Source organism: Thunnus albacares, chromosome 5 (assembly GCF_914725855.1).
Source record: "Thunnus albacares chromosome 5, fThuAlb1.1, whole genome shotgun sequence".
NCBI lineage: Eukaryota > Metazoa > Chordata > Actinopteri > Scombriformes > Scombridae > Thunnus > Thunnus albacares.
In genome coordinates this window covers 24,612,134-24,629,988 of record NC_058110.1, presented here as the reverse complement: position 1 = coordinate 24,629,988, position 17,855 = coordinate 24,612,134, and the positions used below count along the sequence as shown (strand labels likewise).

General features: G+C 38.9%; 2 protein-coding genes across 2 annotated transcripts; one reads left to right on the top strand and one right to left on the bottom strand.

Annotated features, from left to right (window-relative positions):
* Positions 1 to 1,684: 1,684 nt before the first annotated feature.
* Positions 1,685 to 15,296, top strand: gls2a (glutaminase 2a (liver, mitochondrial)). The gene is made up of 18 exons (XM_044351154.1): positions 1,685 to 2,018; positions 3,546 to 3,636; positions 5,714 to 5,835; positions 8,486 to 8,615; positions 8,706 to 8,785; positions 8,911 to 9,074; positions 9,279 to 9,337; positions 10,948 to 10,980; positions 11,077 to 11,135; positions 11,223 to 11,289; positions 11,407 to 11,457; positions 11,997 to 12,173; positions 12,299 to 12,430; positions 12,512 to 12,604; positions 12,729 to 12,790; positions 13,564 to 13,640; positions 13,815 to 13,878; positions 13,988 to 15,296. Exons 1-18 carry the CDS (start codon positions 1,807 to 1,809, stop codon positions 14,142 to 14,144), a joined length of 1,830 nt encoding a protein of 609 aa, XP_044207089.1. The 5' UTR covers positions 1,685 to 1,806; the 3' UTR covers positions 14,145 to 15,296.
* On the bottom strand, positions 15,252 to 17,855 carry spryd4 (SPRY domain containing 4). The gene is made up of 2 exons (XM_044351156.1): positions 17,659 to 17,855; positions 15,252 to 16,259 (listed from the first exon to the last, which is right to left on the bottom strand). The coding sequence occupies exons 1-2, from the start codon at positions 17,792 to 17,794 to the stop codon at positions 15,715 to 15,717; spliced, it is 681 nt and encodes a 226-aa protein (XP_044207091.1). The 5' UTR covers positions 17,795 to 17,855; the 3' UTR covers positions 15,252 to 15,714.

Here is a 17,855-nt window from a genome sequence, read left to right as displayed (position 1 = left end):
AAGAGTCTGCTTGGATACTGATACATACACAAAGAATATGGATGTTTAGAATATGTGCTCTGAAACTGAACATGGTTGTGGTGGGTTATCATGAGGATCCTTGAACATCTCATGGTTTAAATTGCCTATGTAAGAGCCACCTTGAAAAGGGTGGGAGAAAAATGAAAAATAGTCCAGGTGTGCAATGTGCAGAGGGATAAAAAGTAAGATAAGATTCAAAATTTTAACTGATTTCTGGTACTTTCTATAAAATGCTTTGTCACAGACAATTGCTGTCTTACTGAGGAGTAAAAAGTATTGTAGTGCTCCACACTGAGCATCTCGCACAGCAGCTGACATCAAAGACAGGAAGCCAGGCCTCAAATGCAAGCAATCACAAATTGTACAATGAAATGTGTTTGAGGTACCAGGAAACCTGCCAAAAACACTCTCTGAGGAGAGGAAGCATCTCATGCACATGACTGTGAAGTGTCCTCTGAACAAAACGTCAAAGATAGAGAACACAGATTGACCTGAGTAGAGGGTCCTGGAGTGAGTACGCCACCTAGAGGACAAGATAGCAAGGTTTCAGTGCTACAGTGTGGTAAACTCACCATGGGGTGTCACCATCTTACAGCAGTAGAAATTATTCTGTCGTGACATCCTGACTTCTAATTCATATACAGTACATGATTTCTCAAACTGCATGTTTGATTAAAATGCTAATAACAAATAAATTAATAAAAGAGTAAAGCTGACACACAATTCATGCTATGATACTGACAACTGACTCAGCAAGTGAATGTCACATTTGACCAGATATTAGACGTACAGAAGAAAATAAACTATATACTTTCTCAACGCTATTGGTAATGATAATAATATTAACAATAATAATACAAGTTGTAATAATGATAATAATAATAATGATGATGTTGATGTTGATAATACAGTTATTGTAGCTATTATTATTATTACTGTTGTTTCTGTTGTTAGTAGTAGCAGTAAACACAGTAGATCAGCTACAGCAGAGACTTTATATTCTATAAACCCTCTAGAATATAAAGGCTTTATAGAATATAAAGCCTGTGCTGTAGCAGAAATTATATAATTCTATAATTTATAATTAACAGCACAAAAAGCTGCAAAAACCAAACCTTTAAAACGTATAAATGAAATATATGGAAAATAAATTCCACATATTAAAGTACACAAAATCAACAGGAATAGGCCTACTTAATCATGAATTCAGGTTTTAGCAAAGGCTAACTAGAATAATGGTGTAGTTTATGTGGTAACAGTTAAATAAACCTGTTTGCTGATGTTCATCTACTAGTCCAAGGCCAGTTTATTTTAAATCCTGCAAAGTCTTGCCTAATTTACACTGCAGATATTCATGTCAATACTGTCCAGGGTGACTCCACTGAGCTTTTTTATTTAGGATTTGGGATGAAATACATCACAGGCATATTTTAAGACTATTAGGTGAAATTATAAGCACCCTTTCAGCACCCTATAATCACAGAGCACTTCCCGTAGGACTATAATTGAAGTATGAGACCCTTTTTTAATCAGCAGCTGCAGCCACAGTAGAAAATCCTTTTGGTTTCAGTAGCTGCTGGTTATTGACCCCCCACTCCCCCACCCCATCCCGTATGAGCCCGCCCCCCGAGCAACAGACTGTACTTGATCCAGTCTGACAGCAGCTGCTATTAATGCTCCGAGGACCAAGGGGCACTGGTCACAAGTATCTCTCTAGTCTAGATCAGCTTCTGGGAAAAAAATAAACTCCTCTGAATTATTAAAGATTAAGCCCTACTTATCACAATGCATTGCCTGAAAAGTCTGAGGACAGCCAACCCGGGAATCGTGCAGTTATTTAAAAATGCAGGGATCTCCGCCAGAGTTGGAGCTGACAGCTTTGTTTTGTCCAGGACGCAGCAACCTGTTCCTCTCCCCTGCTGGGCCGCAGCATCACCTCACACCCACAGAGCCCTTCATCACCAGAAGGGTCCTGATGTGGACCAAGGGCAATCCAAGTAAGCCACAATAGGCTGTCTCTGAAAGAATACATCGCTATTAATTAGCAAAAATATTATTAGATAATATTATTATCTAAATTTTAAAACAATATTCCCACATATAGTCTAGAGTGAAAACCATCAGCATCAGGAGTTTAAATTGTCTGGTGGATTTAGTTGTCAGGTTGTGGTCATCTCATGATTAATGCTGCTTTTTGACTCCTATTGTAACATAACACCTTTGTAATACTTGTTGTGAGGTAAAATTTCAAGCCTGTAGCTCTCTCAAGTAATTATAAGCTAATTTAAAGAAATAGTTAGACATTTTGGGAGATATACTCACCGGTATTTGCTTTCTTGCTGAGAATTTATGCTATCTATCAATTTTATACTGTGTAATGTCATGTGAGATAAATATGAAGCTACAGGAGTTTAGCTTAGGTTTGCATAAAGACTGGAGCCAGAAACAGCTAGTAGCCTGCTATGTACAAAAGTTAATAAAAAACTCTTCCCTTCCAGCACCTCTAAAGCTTACTAATTAACATATTATATCGCATTGGTTGTTTTCGTACGAAAAAAGTCAAGTTGTATATTTACTAGAAGTTATGCCTGAGATTATTTCTTGGCTGGTGCAGTCTCCTGGAGTCTGCACTGGTTGCCTGGCAACCTAACTGCCATGACTCAAGTCTGGCGGTAACGACATAAAACCACAACTTGTAATTTAGCTTCTGTACTGGTTAAACTAATTAGATATTTGTGTTAATTAGTGAGCAAGAGGCTGTTAGGGCAATATTGTTACTTTTGGATAGAGCCCGCTAACTGTCTTCCCTTGTTTCCTCTCTTTATGCCAAGCTAAGCTAACAGTCTCTTAGCTCTAGCTTCATAGTTAGGTTAGAGTACAGACATTGATGATTACATATAGCATTAATTCTTGGCAAGAAAGCACTGAGCACATTTCCCAAAATCTCAAACTATCTTTAAAAACTACAATTTTTAAAATTATGTTATTCACAGATTGTACAGTTAGCATGAGGTAAGTGAGTTACAAGTAAATGCAAATAATTTTAGTTACTAATTTATTGACAGTTTGGATGTTTCATTCTATTCTGCACATTCATATTTCATTTAATTTAAAGCTTGTTAAAGAAAGGGGGAGGGGACAAATATAAGTACAAGAAATGTGTTTAATTAACATAAAATTGATATGGTGTATAATATTTCAAAATACAAGTTTATTAATATGGAAGTTTACTAAATCTAAGCAGTAAAGGTACCTGAGAAAGACATTATACTGTTTACTATCTAGGAATCCTTTATTTGTGTGATTGTATTTTATGTAGGCTACATACAGTACAGTCACGGCTTCTTTCATTTACACACATTTCATGTTAAAAACTAGGTCAATAGCTGGACGTTTGCCAGTATTTTCACTACTGGCCATGTTGTTGACATGAATGTTGAAATACTGCTCATGGTTTTGACTTGATTGGAGCCTGCACAGGGTTTAAAGATCACAGCATATTGTATGTTTTTGTTTTGGTATAGAAGAAGTAGGTTGATGTCCAGTATGGAGGACCTACTTTTCTACACCATCACCGAGGGCAAGGAGATGATCCCCCTCTCGCAGTTCATCTCTGTGAGTCAACAGCACGCTCCTCTGTCACGCCATGGACTGTTTTGATATTCCATGACATATGTGGACATGTACACAAACACACTTTTCTCCTACAGCAATGTTGTATTCCTAAAAACACGTTTGACTTTAGTTAAAGCAACCTCGGGGAATGACATAGGAGCTTACAACAGGAATCTGCAGAGTGTCTCCAGCTGAACTCAAGGTCAAGTTTAAAATGTGTTTAGGGACCTTCTTACGTAATCGGACTAAATATAGTGTGACACTGAGGTAATCACCAGAGAACATGGATTTTTCAAGTATTTTGGGGCTTTAATTCCAGTCATATTTTACAATTTTGAGGTTGTGATGTGATGACAACTTCATTAGGTTAAAGGCATTTAATTTAAACAATAAAACAGAGGTATATTGTAAGGTACAGACCTCCTTATACATGGGCTCACACACCACTGAAAAAATGTCAAGGAGCTTCTGTGAACCTGTGCACAGTTCATATTTTCAGAGTCTTGTGAGAGGCCAGTTTTTACTCCCCACATACTCAGAAGAGGAACCGTAGACTCTGTGGTGTGTTTGTGTGCACTGTGATAACTAACAAGCTTCTGCAAACCATCACACACCCTCATTTAGCTTCATGTGATGTGCTCTTTTACACAGTCACATAATAAAGGCAGACATCATGGACATCTGGTGACCTCGGTGTCTATGGCAACTCAGGCAATTTTAAAAAGGACTACGCATTTAGGGAAAGAGGCATGTGTCAACACAGGTGGTGTGTTGTTACAGCACGGATGACTGGATGTGTTTGTAGAGGTGACTGGGGGAGAACATAGATGGTGAAAGTGTTTATCACTGTTCTTGCATGTAAAAAAAAACTGCAAAAACATTCATCTTACCAAGTCACTTAGACAAAAGTCAGCCTTTGAAATGAAATATTTTTTCATAAAGCAAAAAAATCTAAAAAGTAGAGTTAGAGTTAGTTAATTGCAGTGTATTTTCTATTGTTGCAGGAATAACAACATAGGATAGGAGCGTCAACAAAATGATAATTTATTCTTTATTCTTATTCTTTATTTTTTAAACAAGCTGATTTGTATTGGAAAAAGGTGAAAAATTCCTAATCCATTCACAGATTTTAAAACTTTTTTTTTTTTAAAAAAGAAAATACAATCTTAGGGTTCATTAATGGGCTAGAAGCCTGGTTAGGATGTAGGCTTTCCATAGATGAGTTCAGCCTGTTAACCTATTGGAAATAAAATCTTTGTTTCTTCACCAAAAGCATTTAAATTGTATGTTATTATATTGCATTAGCGTACTCTACACTGGCTCTTAACATAACATAAGTGATCATTTGTGAAGCAGGACCATGTGCACTTGAGCACAGTTGAGATATTCTATAGATTTAGGCATTTAGGGTAAACATATCATCATGATGACATCACCATAGCAGGCAAGATATTGTATTATGCTGCATGTAGCTCTCATTCAGAAGGTCTGTGTATGTTTTGTGTTGTTACTCCATTTGTGAGGGTAAAATCGGTCAGTTGAAAACCTTAAAATAAGCACAGAAACGCTGTGAGTGCCCAACTTCAACATCCTGCCCTGAAGCTAAGAATCACTCACAGACATACAATAACAGCAATAGCAAGCTTTCAGCCATGTGTTTGGTCTGTTTGCTCACTGAATCAGTTATCGGATGAGATGACTCAAAAAAACATTGGAGCCTTTGGGTCATGCACACGGTGTCCCCAAAATAGACACACATGTTTCATACAGTGACTGTCAGCCTGACGTGTGACTTGCAGGAGGGATTCCAGTGATCCGGTCCACGCCTGCATTTCCTCCTCAGTCCCATGTTTGCACCCCTGAGCCTTTGAAGTCCCCTAATTACACTTTCCCAATGGGAAAGTGGTCTCAGACTTTTGGACCCTACTGTATATACTCCATCAACACATGTTTGATATCCTGCTAATTGACATTACATAAACACTGCAGTGCCCGCCAGTGTTTGCTAAAGTCTCTCCCTCTTTTCCTCCCTTGTGTATTAATTTGCACAAACGTACCTCATTTCCCTCCTCTCCAGGCTTTGAGAAAAACAGGTTTGTTGACATCTGACCCTCGGCTGCGTGACTGTGTCCGTCAGATGCGACAATCCACACGTGACTCTATCGGGCCAGTCATGATGGACAAGAAGCTTTTCAGGAGGTGAGAAAAGCTTTGTTTATTTATGGATACACAGTTATGCACACAATTCCTCAAAGGGGAGTATTCAACTTTTAACTGCATGGGAGAAATAGACAGAATACATTCTGTTTTCTCTTGCAGTAAATAAACACTGGGTTTCTATCAGTGCTGCATAAACAGTGTGAATTCTAATGTTTTTAATGTTCCCAGAGATAAACAAGGGAAATAAGATGGAAGGGTGCAAGGTTAGGTAAGGTTAAGGATCTTTCATACTTTTTTGTCAATATGTAAAGGAGGTGATCTGTTGCCAGTGCTATTTGAGTCCAAGAGACTGACAGAGACAGGCGTTTTTATAGCTGACAGCTGCTACAAACTAAATTCACGTGCGCACATGCAAGCCAAAGCAGTAGAGAGTGTAGGAAGACAGGGGGGTCTCTGGGGCTGTTAACTAAAGGGCATCATTCTGGTTGAGCTCCAGACTGCACAAATTACATTAGTAGAATCAACAGATCAGTAAGCTCCATACAGACTGCTGTCCAAACAGTATCATTTCCTAATTGACAAGTGTGATTCAATTGTCAGTTCATCCTCTGGCCTAAAACAGTAGAGTGCTACATAGTCTGGTTGTCTTCCTCAAACTTAATTGGCCAGACCTGACTTTCCTTGCTTCTTTTCTTAAATCTGTGAGGTTATCCCTTCCTGAAGAACACTCAAGAGCTCACTATAAATATGCTGTTAGAAACACAGAGAGCTATCTCCTTTTTCTTTTTTTTTTTCTTTTAGGAAATGACCCATATGAATAATGCAAGCTCTCTCCACTCTCTTGTCCTGGTGTCCCAAAACTTCACGCTAGCATCGCCTTAGATTAGTGAAGGCTGCAGACCAGATATTTTAGTTCAGACCAGCTGTGGCAGAATGTGCTTTCCTTAAGAGCACACGGCACTGCTGACCAATTATAGCAAAGCTATAATAACTATCAGAATCTGCTGATATAGGCTGTGTTTGTTTACCCTTTTAGCTGGACATGTATTGGCCTGAAGCAAGTTACTTTCAATCCAATGTGATAACGTTAAGTATTTCAATTAAATGGAAATTGATTGGAGTTTCAGTTGTGCAAACATTTCTCAGGCAGATCAGTGCGTGAGTCAAAAAAGTTGATTTAAACGCTGTCAAATAATGATTAGACAATATTTCATTAAAAAAGGCATAGGGTAAGACTGGGTGCTCATATTATGAAGCCTCATGCTGAAAATAATTCTTAAAAAATGCTATCTATCCATACAACGATAACTATAACTCTGTTTTGGCTAGTTAACAAGAATGTTAGCTTTCTTCAGACAAATCATCTCAGACCCAACAAATGTTCTCCACTCTGAGTATATCAGTTCCTCCCCTCAGGCAGACGGTACAGGGTTCCCCTAAGCAGGCATTCCTTTGTCCCCCTGTCCGTTAAAGCCCTTCACACCTCCTAGGCTGAAATATGTGTATGCTGTAGCTGTCCTTCTTGTCATAGATCACTGTTATATATTGTACTATGTGTTCACTTTTTTGATGTAGTTGAGCATTTGCAATTTGTGGATGAATGTATTTGTTGTTGTTTTAACTGTTGTTTTGCTGTGATTTTATACTGCAGATGATGTTCTCAGATGATGATCTTATCTTCTATCTATCTCATCTATCTTATCTTACAGAGGTCAAATTAGCCATACTAGCCTGTACTGTGAGCCTGCTAACTGTACATGAAAAGCAGAAATGATTACCATTTATATGAGTAGATTATGATTCACTCTTCAGATTCACTCTTTGCTGTTCAAGTTTGATTGTTATCTTGGGCTTGAACTTACTCCTATTAAATTGTTGGTACACCCAAATCACAAAAAGACATATTTTATATATTACAGCAGACTTTTGGTTATATTTGCCAAGATTCCTGCCTTCATTTTGATACAATAGAGGTGAATTGAATATCATTTTGTTTATAGAAAGTGTACTTTGCATGATAGGCCTTTTTCACAGCCACAATAAAAATAATAAAAATTAAAATCGTTGATTCCACTGAGCTGCTTCAGTTTCTGGATCCTGGTATCGTGCATGCTGGGTCCCACTGTCAGGGCTTACTGGGACAACTGGATATAACAGAGCCGTTGTTAATGTTATTAGTAACACCTGTGGTTTTCCTAATATGACAAGTCAAAAGGTGTGCTGTAAAAAAGACTATGTCTTTGGGAGAAAGTAGTTGAAACTGTTTACGATGACATCTGTAGTTTGTTAGCTCCATGTAAACTTGGACATTGGTTCTTGGAAAAGTTGTTGCTTTTTAAATATATTTTGTGATACTGTGAGCACCACAAAGGAAATTTTATTCACACTCACATTAAACTGAGGTGGCGGTAGAAGTGTTACAGGCTGATATCTCAAAACACAAAAGTGAACCAACAGTCCCAACATACCTTGAGGGCTAAGTGACAAAATATGTTTGTTTGTTTTTTTATTTATCTGTTTTTGGATGAAACTGACCTTTTAAGCTTTTAATAAAGCGATAGATCTACATTTTTATTCCTCCCAATCAGGTCTGCCTCATTTATGTCTTTTTTTTTGCATTAAGTGTTGCACATGGAGATGTTTTGCAACTCTCCTCATGACGTCAGTTCAATTAAGTGTCCTCTTGTAGGTGTGTGGGCAACAACATCATGCTGCTGACTAAGGCTTTCAAAAAAAAGTTCATCATCCCCAACTTTGAAGAGTTCACTCAGCAGATCGATAAGATATATGACAGCGCACAACAGCAGGAGGGAGGACAAGTAAGTAACAAACTAATCATGGAGACACACACACATGCATTCGTTGTTCATTAATGAAAGCATACTCATCATCATCATGTCCTCATGCAGGTAGCTGATTACATTCCTCAGCTTGCTAAGTTCAGTCCTGATCTCTGGGGTGTATCTCTGTGCACAATTGATGGACAGAGGTAACATCTCCTTCTTAATGCATGTTTCCATCTTGAAATCCTCCATCATGTATACCGTCTCACTAACATCCCTCCATTTGTTTGTTTGTTTCCATGTTTCTCCATTACATCCTCATGTCATGCAGACACTCTGTGGGTGACACCAAGGTTCCCTTCTGTCTGCAGTCGTGTGTGAAACCTCTGGAGTACGCCATCTCCGTGCATGAGATCGGCATGGAGCAAGTTCACCACTTTGTGGGCAAAGAGCCCAGTGGTCTCAAGTTCAACAAACTGTCACTAAATGAGGAAGGTAAGCAATTAGTGTAATAGAGACTTTCGTCCCAGTTATCCTCTCTACACAAGAGAGGCAAACAGGATCGTACAGTATGTGTTCAGTTTATTAGCTGATGTTACTATAAGTCCCCCTGATGACATATTTCCTCTGTTCTCAGCAGTTTATTGCTCTTGTGGTTAGGGGCAAATTGGTGATAACATTTGCTCATTTCTTGCACAGATAAACCACACAACCCGATGGTGAATGCCGGAGCTATCGTCATCAGTTCTTTAATAAAGGTAAAAATCTGCAGGCTTGTCACCACTGAATGCAGTTAGAGGTTTTCATTTTAGAGCACACACACAACATACTGCACAACTGGTTGTCATTAATGAGGGTGTTGGGGCAAAACAAAGAGCGGCATCTCAGGAAGTACCCAGTCATGCCCAAAAATAGACTCAGTTTTTCAACCAAGACCTTATTAAATGCTTTTCCTCTTCATTTATTATCGTGCAGCATAACACTCTGCTTCAGCCTTTTACTAGGCTTAAATACATTTCAATGGGGCAATAATTTAGACCTTCAAAAATCATGATGAAGTGTCTTTTTGAAATCAGGACATTGTGTCTCTCTGTTCCACTGGTTTCTATCTTATCTATCTCTTTATTTTCTCTCTTTTTCTACTTTGATACATCCTCATAAAAACTAAAAAGTACAGCCTGATTGAAAGCAAAGGTTATGACACTTTCACTAATACTACTTTCAATAGAAAATGTGGTGTAAGGACATGTCATAGTATATTATGAACATCTTGTTTTTGAAAATTAAATCCATTGCACCGTAAGACAGAGTTAGAAACTACCTTATAATGCTCCTTTTCTTGAACTGAAGCTGTTGGTGATTTTGTATTTTTCACAATCAAAAATGACAGGAAACAACATTTTTATGCAATTTGGGGTTGAGAATCAGTGCACAAACTCACTCCTGGAGCATGATATCAGGTCACTTGTTGCCCGTAGTGGCTGGACTATGATCATCATCGTCTGACTGACCAGCCGTCAAACTTTTCCATGAGCTTTGGCCTTACTGTAAACCATGAGGCGGATTTTAGCCATATATGGTTATGTATCTGTCCACTGTGGAGTTTTCCTAAAGTTTAACAGCTGACTGAAGAGAAACTCTGGGCCTCTTATCATATGTGGGTCAGGTTCAGCAGCAAAGGGAGGGACTCTATGTTTGTCACTACAGGGGGGTGTGTGTGCTTCTGGCCAATTACAGCCGCCATAACAGAAGGTGTGTTAGCCGACCTCGCTTGTGTATGTCTGGAACGAGGGAAGTATTGTTTGAGCACAATTTGTATACTGTATTTGTGTATAATTTGTATACATACTGAGGTGGTTACTGTATATATTTGTGTAATATGCTTGACTTTCATGCTGCAGTGGGAACAGGTGAACCGTTTAAATGTCACAAATTTATGTTTGGTTCAAAAACTACTTGAAAAGACATAAAAATCTGCTTATTTATTGGGAGGTTTAACCTCAAGTCATCCCTTCAACTCAGAGTACTATTTAATATCATCCTTAGCCTTCATAGGTCATAGAGTCATTAAATACGAATGTTGCTACCGTTCCTGTTTAGTATCTTTACAACTTGGTAATGATCCCTTACTGGACCGTGAAATTCAAGCACAGTCATAAACAGCCCCCTGTCCGCAGTGTGCACATTGCCACATGGACTGTCACGCTAAAAGACATCATGTGCACGTCATACCTAGATGCCCACCTAAGATTGGACTCAAAACTATGCTTCAGTGTCAAAGTACTCAAACACTGCCATCTGTAGGGGCGGATTGACTGTTGACATACTTAAAATTGGCATCAGAAGTTTTTTTCCTTTGTTTTGACAGCCGCATTCAAACAAGGCCGAGAGGTTCGACTATGTGAGTTAATGATTTTTTTTTATGATCAAACTTTTACTACTTATTTACTTGTCCTGCCAATTGAACTCCCCCTCTGTAAATATGATGTTACTGCAGGTGATGGAGTTCCTGAAGAGCATGGCTGGTACAGAGTATGTGGGTTTCAGCAATGCAACGTGAGTACTGCTACTAAGAAATGCAACCTAATTATGCTCTGACACATTAAATGCAGCTTTTTCACACTTGTCATGCTCCATTTTCAGTTTCCAGTCAGAGAGGGAGACTGGTGATAGGAATTACGCAATTGGTTATTACCTCAAAGAAAAAAAGGTGAGTTTTTTGGTGTTTAATTACAATCATTTCAACTGCTTGTTCAGTGCTTAGGTTTTCTGAAAATTTAATATCCTCAGTATGCTCTGACTCTGATTAAGGCTGTTGCCTCTGCAGTGCTTTCCTGACAGTGCCGACATGATTGCAGCCCTCGACTTCTACTTTCAGGTGAGACTGTTTGTCTTTAACATTTAGTATTCTGTGGATGAAACTTTAAATAGTTTTGGGAAATATATATATTCACTTTCTTGCCAATTAGAAGATCAATATCACTCTCATAATTGTCTGTTAAATGTGAAACTACATCCAGCAGCTGGTTAGCGTAGCTTTCCATAAAGTCTCTGCTGATTCAGTCACTGGCCCCTTCCAAGATTTAATCCTGCACATAAACCCATGTAAAACTACAACTTGTCATTTTTACATTTCGCTTCTTGTACGGATTAAACTAACAAGATATAATGTGTTAATTAATGAGCTTTAGAGGTGCTGGTGAGCAGATTTTGTTACCTTAGAAAGAGCCAGTGTAGCTGTTTCCAGTCTTTATGCTAAGTTGATCAGTTTCTGGCTGTAGTGTCGTATTTACACATGAGAGTAGTATTACTCTTGGCAATGAAACACATTTTCTTTTGTCCAGAATATCAAAATATTCCTTCAAAACTGTCCTTACATACCTCTTCAGTTCAAAAAGTTGTTTTTTTCCATTCAAGTTGTGCTCCATAGAGGTAACCTGTGAGTCAGGGAGTGTCATGGCTGCCACACTGGCCAATGGAGGTATTTGTCCAATCACAGGCGAGCGAGTGCTGAGCGCCGAGGCAGTTCGTAACACGCTGAGTCTCATGCATTCATGTGGAATGTACGATTTCTCCGGACAGTTTGCCTTCCATGTGAGTCACTGAGAATTCGATGATCTGTATCAAAGCTTTGTTGGCCTTGTAGCTCAGAGTTGTAGCCACTTATGAGATGTTCCTACAAGGTTCCTAGTGTTGATTATTTTAATCCTCTTGTTCAGGTGGGCTTGCCTGCTAAATCTGGCGTTTCAGGTGCTGTACTGCTGGTGGTGCCCAACGTCATGGGCATGATGTGTTGGTCCCCACCTTTAGATCGGCTTGGGAACAGCGTGCGTGGCATTCACTTCTGTCAGGTATGTCAGTTTGTCTTTATCTAATTTGACTGAATCTGCATGTGTCAAATATTCCATCTTATCCAACTTTTAATTCTCTAGGAGCTGGTATCTTACTTCAACTTCCACAACTATGACAACCTGAGACACTTCACCAAGAAACACGACCCTAGAAGAAGATCAGATGAGGATCCAGTAAGTTCAGAGCTACAAGTTTTATATGCTGCAATTCTCATTTAGAAATAATGCAGACAGTATCTTTATGTAAAAGGTTTTAGAAACAGTTCACCATTATAATGTTTGCCTTTTGATCTATTAGAACAAGTCAGTTGTAAACCTGATGTTTGCCGCCTACAGTGGTGACGTCTCTGCTCTGAGGAGGTAAGTTAAAAATAGAAACGTGGCCTTTCATTCAGGACGAGTGGACATCAGTGGGATGATGTAATCTTAAAGAAATAGAGCAAGGCATTTGGGAAAATATGTTTATTCACTTTCTTGCAGAGAGTTAGATGAGAAGATCAATACCACTCTGATATCTGACTGTTAAATATGAAGCAACGGCCAAGAGACAGTAGCTTAGCATGAAGACTTGAAACAGAAACAGCTAGCCTGGTTCTGTTGAAAGGTTAAAAAAATCTGCCTACCAGCATATCTAAATCTCACTAATTAACACGTCATACCTAGTTTGTTTAATTTGTACTAAAATCAAACTTTAAAAACATGTTGTGGTTTTATTGGGGCTATATGTAGGAAATCACTGCACCCAGACAGAAATAGGAACATAACTAATAGTAATAATAATAGTAGCAATAACGCTATAATTACTGCGCCTCAGAGGTGTTGGTAGGAAGATCTTTTGGACAAAGCCAGACTATCGGTCCCCCCCCAACTTCCAGGCCTTATGCTAAGCTAAGCTAACCATCTCCTAGCAAGAAAGCAAATGCTGTAAATGTTGAACTATTTCTGTATTAGTTGATCCCCTGCTTTTTTTGAGAACATGTCTGCTATCATTAACAAGTCCTTTACTCAGGTAATTGTAGGGATACTCAGCTGTACTTAACACAGCTTTCTGACAAGTAGCCATCACTTGAGCTGACCTTTCCATCTGTGTTCCCTCACTCTCTGCTTCTCTGGCTTTTTTTTTATCTCTCCAGGTTTGCCCTCTCAGCTTTGAACATGGAGCAAACAGACTACGACTCTCGCACAGCACTCCACATCGCTGCTGCAGAAGGTGACACTTCATTATTAGTTCATTCCTTCTTCAATAATCTCGGCTTTGATATTCAAACTAGGATAAATTAAATATGACATTTGCATTAAAATGTTTTGGGACGGTTTGAAAATATGATCGCATGGATATGAGAGTTCTTCCTTTGAAGTGAGATTGCTCTCTATTTTCTTTTAGGTCATGTGGAAGCGGTGATCTTCCTGACTGAAGTGTGTAAATTGAATCCTTACATGAAAGACAGGTAGAGATTTATTAATAAAAACTCATTTATCTGATATTGAATTAAAAATGTGAAAACTATTGACTTTAACAATCGATTCATCTCCATATTACATTGTGTTCTCTATCAGATGGGGAAACACACCTCTAGATGACGCCATGCAGTTTGGCCGTGATGTTGTTGTTTCGGTCCTGCAAGATTATCAGGGCGTGTACGCTGACAGAGACTCATCATGTGACACAGAGGAGCAGAAGAACATGCTGGATACGTTGAAGGGCATTGTTTAAGCTACAAAGGATCATGAGGGTTTGTAATGGAAATTCATCTGTTTTATTAAGCACCTGCAAGGACTGAAAGGACACTGGATGATTGACAGAAGTTATGAAAAACTGAGTTTATCTTAAATATGGGATTATTTAAGTTATATAATAATAATGTGGGGATCATCCTTTAGACTGTTGAAAAGCTGTACAGTGTAGGATTAAGTCCCTTTTATTGCTTTTCTGTACACTGGAGGAATTGTTCAACAATGTAAAGTATCAACAAAGCACTATATAAGACGCCAACAGGCAACGTGCTGCTTGTGTGGAGAAAATGATGTTAATTTAAGCTACGATTTGGTTTGTGTTGCAACATTAATTGTTTTGTATCTAATTTTGTATGTAATTACTGTGCTTATTTATTTTTCAAGTATTGAAATACTTAATATTCTGAATTATCAGTGTGGTATTTAATCAGAGGATTTTACGCCTCCTGTGTAATAACTGTATAAATATTACCAAAGCTGCTTGATTAATTTTCTACCTCAACAGGAGGTGATTCAGTTGCATTTGTGCCTGTTAACACAGAAAGGACTGTTTCATTGTAGTTGATGCTAGTTCACTGAGGCTAATAGGTCAGTTTATTCACCTCTGATACCTTTTGTTCATGTGGTTATTGATTGTTTCTTTTTTGGAGGAATTACTTTTTCATTAGTGTGAGCTTTTTTTTATTGGTTACTTGTGTGTCACAGAAACATCTGCATGTCTCAGGCACTGGGAACAATGCACAGTTTGGTTAATTTAACACAAATGAGACTAATTATTAAATTTAGTCATACAAGACACAGATGTATTAAAAGTGATTCTTTCTTTATCAGGAGGAAAATTACAGCTTTTACTTGTTAATATGTAGTGTATCTATTTTAAAGTGATTACACTGTGCTAAATATAGAGCTAAAATCACACCATATTCTACAGTATTCTTCTCTAATGAATGCAGTTTTTCATTGTCTGTTTTATTCAGTGTGCCATTTCATTTAATTGTGGCAGTGAAATAATACCTCATAAAGCATAACTTTACTGAGCCTTGGTATTTCCCTGTAAATATGTATCATCTTGTTGTAAACAAAAGAGAAATGTGAAAGTTATTTTATTAAACAATATACAGTATGAACATGAGTCCCAAAAAGGTTTTGTGTTGATTTAAGCTTTGTAACTGTGAACAGAAGTATAAAAGAACAACTTGGCAGTTAATGCTCATCTCAAAAACACACACACACACACACACACAACCTTTTAACATCAGTTAGTCTGAGAGGTAATACATGAGGTACACACAAAAACAGCTTCTGTGATACATGCCTGAGGCTGGATGACATACACAAAGTATGAACTTGCATTGTTAAGAGTCATGATAATGCATCAATTGGACCACGGAAAATTTACCTGTAATTAAGCTGTACATGATTCCCCACACAGATATTGCTTTGTTTCCTGCTCACTTTTTAAAGATACTGATGTGATGAGCGTTGCCACAGCTACGTTTCACGGCCATTACAATCATCATCATCATCACCATTACTATTCAAAAGATGCTTCACTTCTCCAGGCCTTCAGGCTCTTCCAGACCAGAGTGTGTGAGCATCTCCCCGTCCCAAAGTCCAAACGCAGGGCAGATGGGAGTCTTGAACTGGACTCGGATGGAGTGAATGATCCTGGGCTTCTCAATGTCCACCAGCCCCAGAAGGCCTGCTTCATAGTCAACTAGGATGCCTACACGGTCCGGCTTGCCCACCAGCGTCACAGGAACCATCTTGTTGCTGGTCATGGCGAACCACTTGCGCTGAGCGTAGCCGAACACCCAGGAGGAGCTGTTGGTGCCCACGCAGTCGTTCCGGCACATCAGCGCTTCAGCAACGCCTACACGAAACTCCTGAGACTTTTTGACCGTCACTTCCCAGTAGTGTCGTCCGCTGCTGATCTTCTCGTTGCCAAATACGACCGCCCAGTCTCGGAAACGCTCGGGGTTGTCTTGCACATGGCTGGGGTCCAGACCCAGCATGCGGTAGATGACACCAGTGTCTTTCTTGAAGAGGTCCAGACTGCTGTGAGCCGTTCTCTCATCAAGCTTGAACTGCAGATCTACAGAGGAAAAAAAAAACATGATGACTTTCAGTTCAATATTTAAAAATTGCAGCCTAATCAATGTCTCCGTTGGAAACCAAATATGGCTGTCTTGTGTCGTCAAAGTCTGCAAAATTGATTCAAATATTATTTACGAGCTGTAAGTCTCTCATAAAATCATTACACCAGTGTCAAGCACAGGTGTGACTAATAAGATTAATTGCTGCACTGAATTGCCGTAATTGCTCCAACTGAGTCATCGTTACTGTCATTACTGTGCCACCTGTGCTTTTTCTGCTATGACATGTTGAGCTGTCTGCTGGGGAAAAAAGTCAATCAAATCTGACAAATTTTGAGAATGATAAAGGAACCCTGATGCTGGCAGGCTATTAAGACTCAGATTAGTGAGATTTATCTGCAGAGCAAAATGACATGTAAATTATAGGATGGAAAACAGACGATGCTCATCAAGCTTATCTTACTCCCAAATTCACTGTTAGCGAGAGAGCTGTGTTTTCCTTTGTGTGTAATAAAAACTCTTCTGCACAACATAAAATAATCAACACGGTGAAAAGAAACATGTAGTTCATGTTCTTGATTAATTTATTTCAATTAAACTCTACTTTGCTCTTTTGGTTACAGTTTCCCCCTTGATATTGTTACTGTGACCCATCAGATTCTGTGATCTGATTAGGATTTTACTATCATATATGACAAAGAAAAGCAGTAATTACTCACATGAAAAAAGCTTAAACTAGAAATTTACTTGAAATATGACTGAAACGATTATAATTTCTGATTAACTTCCTTTCGATCGACCGGTAGATTGATTGATTGATCGTTTCAGCTTTCGATTCAATCATTTGACCCGTTTAAAAGGACGAATCCCTGCAAGAATGGTTCAAGACGTTTGGGCGACCCAACAGTATATCCTTGCCTACTAGCTCCATTATCGGACACGCCCCAGACATGCGTGATTGAAGAATTCAGATTTCAAACTTTAATCGACGACCAGAAACTTATTCGGCCACCAGTGTGTCAAATACATTATGCATCGACTCTGCAAGTTTTTTTTTTTTTTTTTTTTTTTTTTTACAAATTTACATATGCATTTCGGGCAACAAAGACAGTTTATTAGTGTTTTGAAAAACAACTAACAAGCGTGTCCGTCCGAGAAAAGTAGCTGAATGTTTCCTCCGCTTTCGCTCGCATGTTTGTCTGTTTAACCATAAAGATGTGTTAACTGTTTTATTGCCATGTTTACAGCCCATTTACAGAGTTGTAAAAAACCAGAATAAAAACAAACTTTAGTGTAGTTTTCAGGCTCGGTTGCGCCTGATTGCATTGACCTCTGAGCTGCAACTACGACTCACAAGCTAACACCTGTTTTTAAGTTTTAACAAAAACATTCACTCACTGCTCCCCGTCGAGGTGGATACGTAGCATCTCCTCACTGGCAGGCTGACCCCTTGCCTGTGTCTGGCTGTCAAGGAGGCTACAGTCCGTCCTGCCAGGCGACAGAGACGAGCTGCACTAGTAACGGGCGCTGCCATGTTTTCACTGCTGCTGCTCACGTTTCCGCTTCTTCTACGCGTGATAATGTAGCAGCAGCGC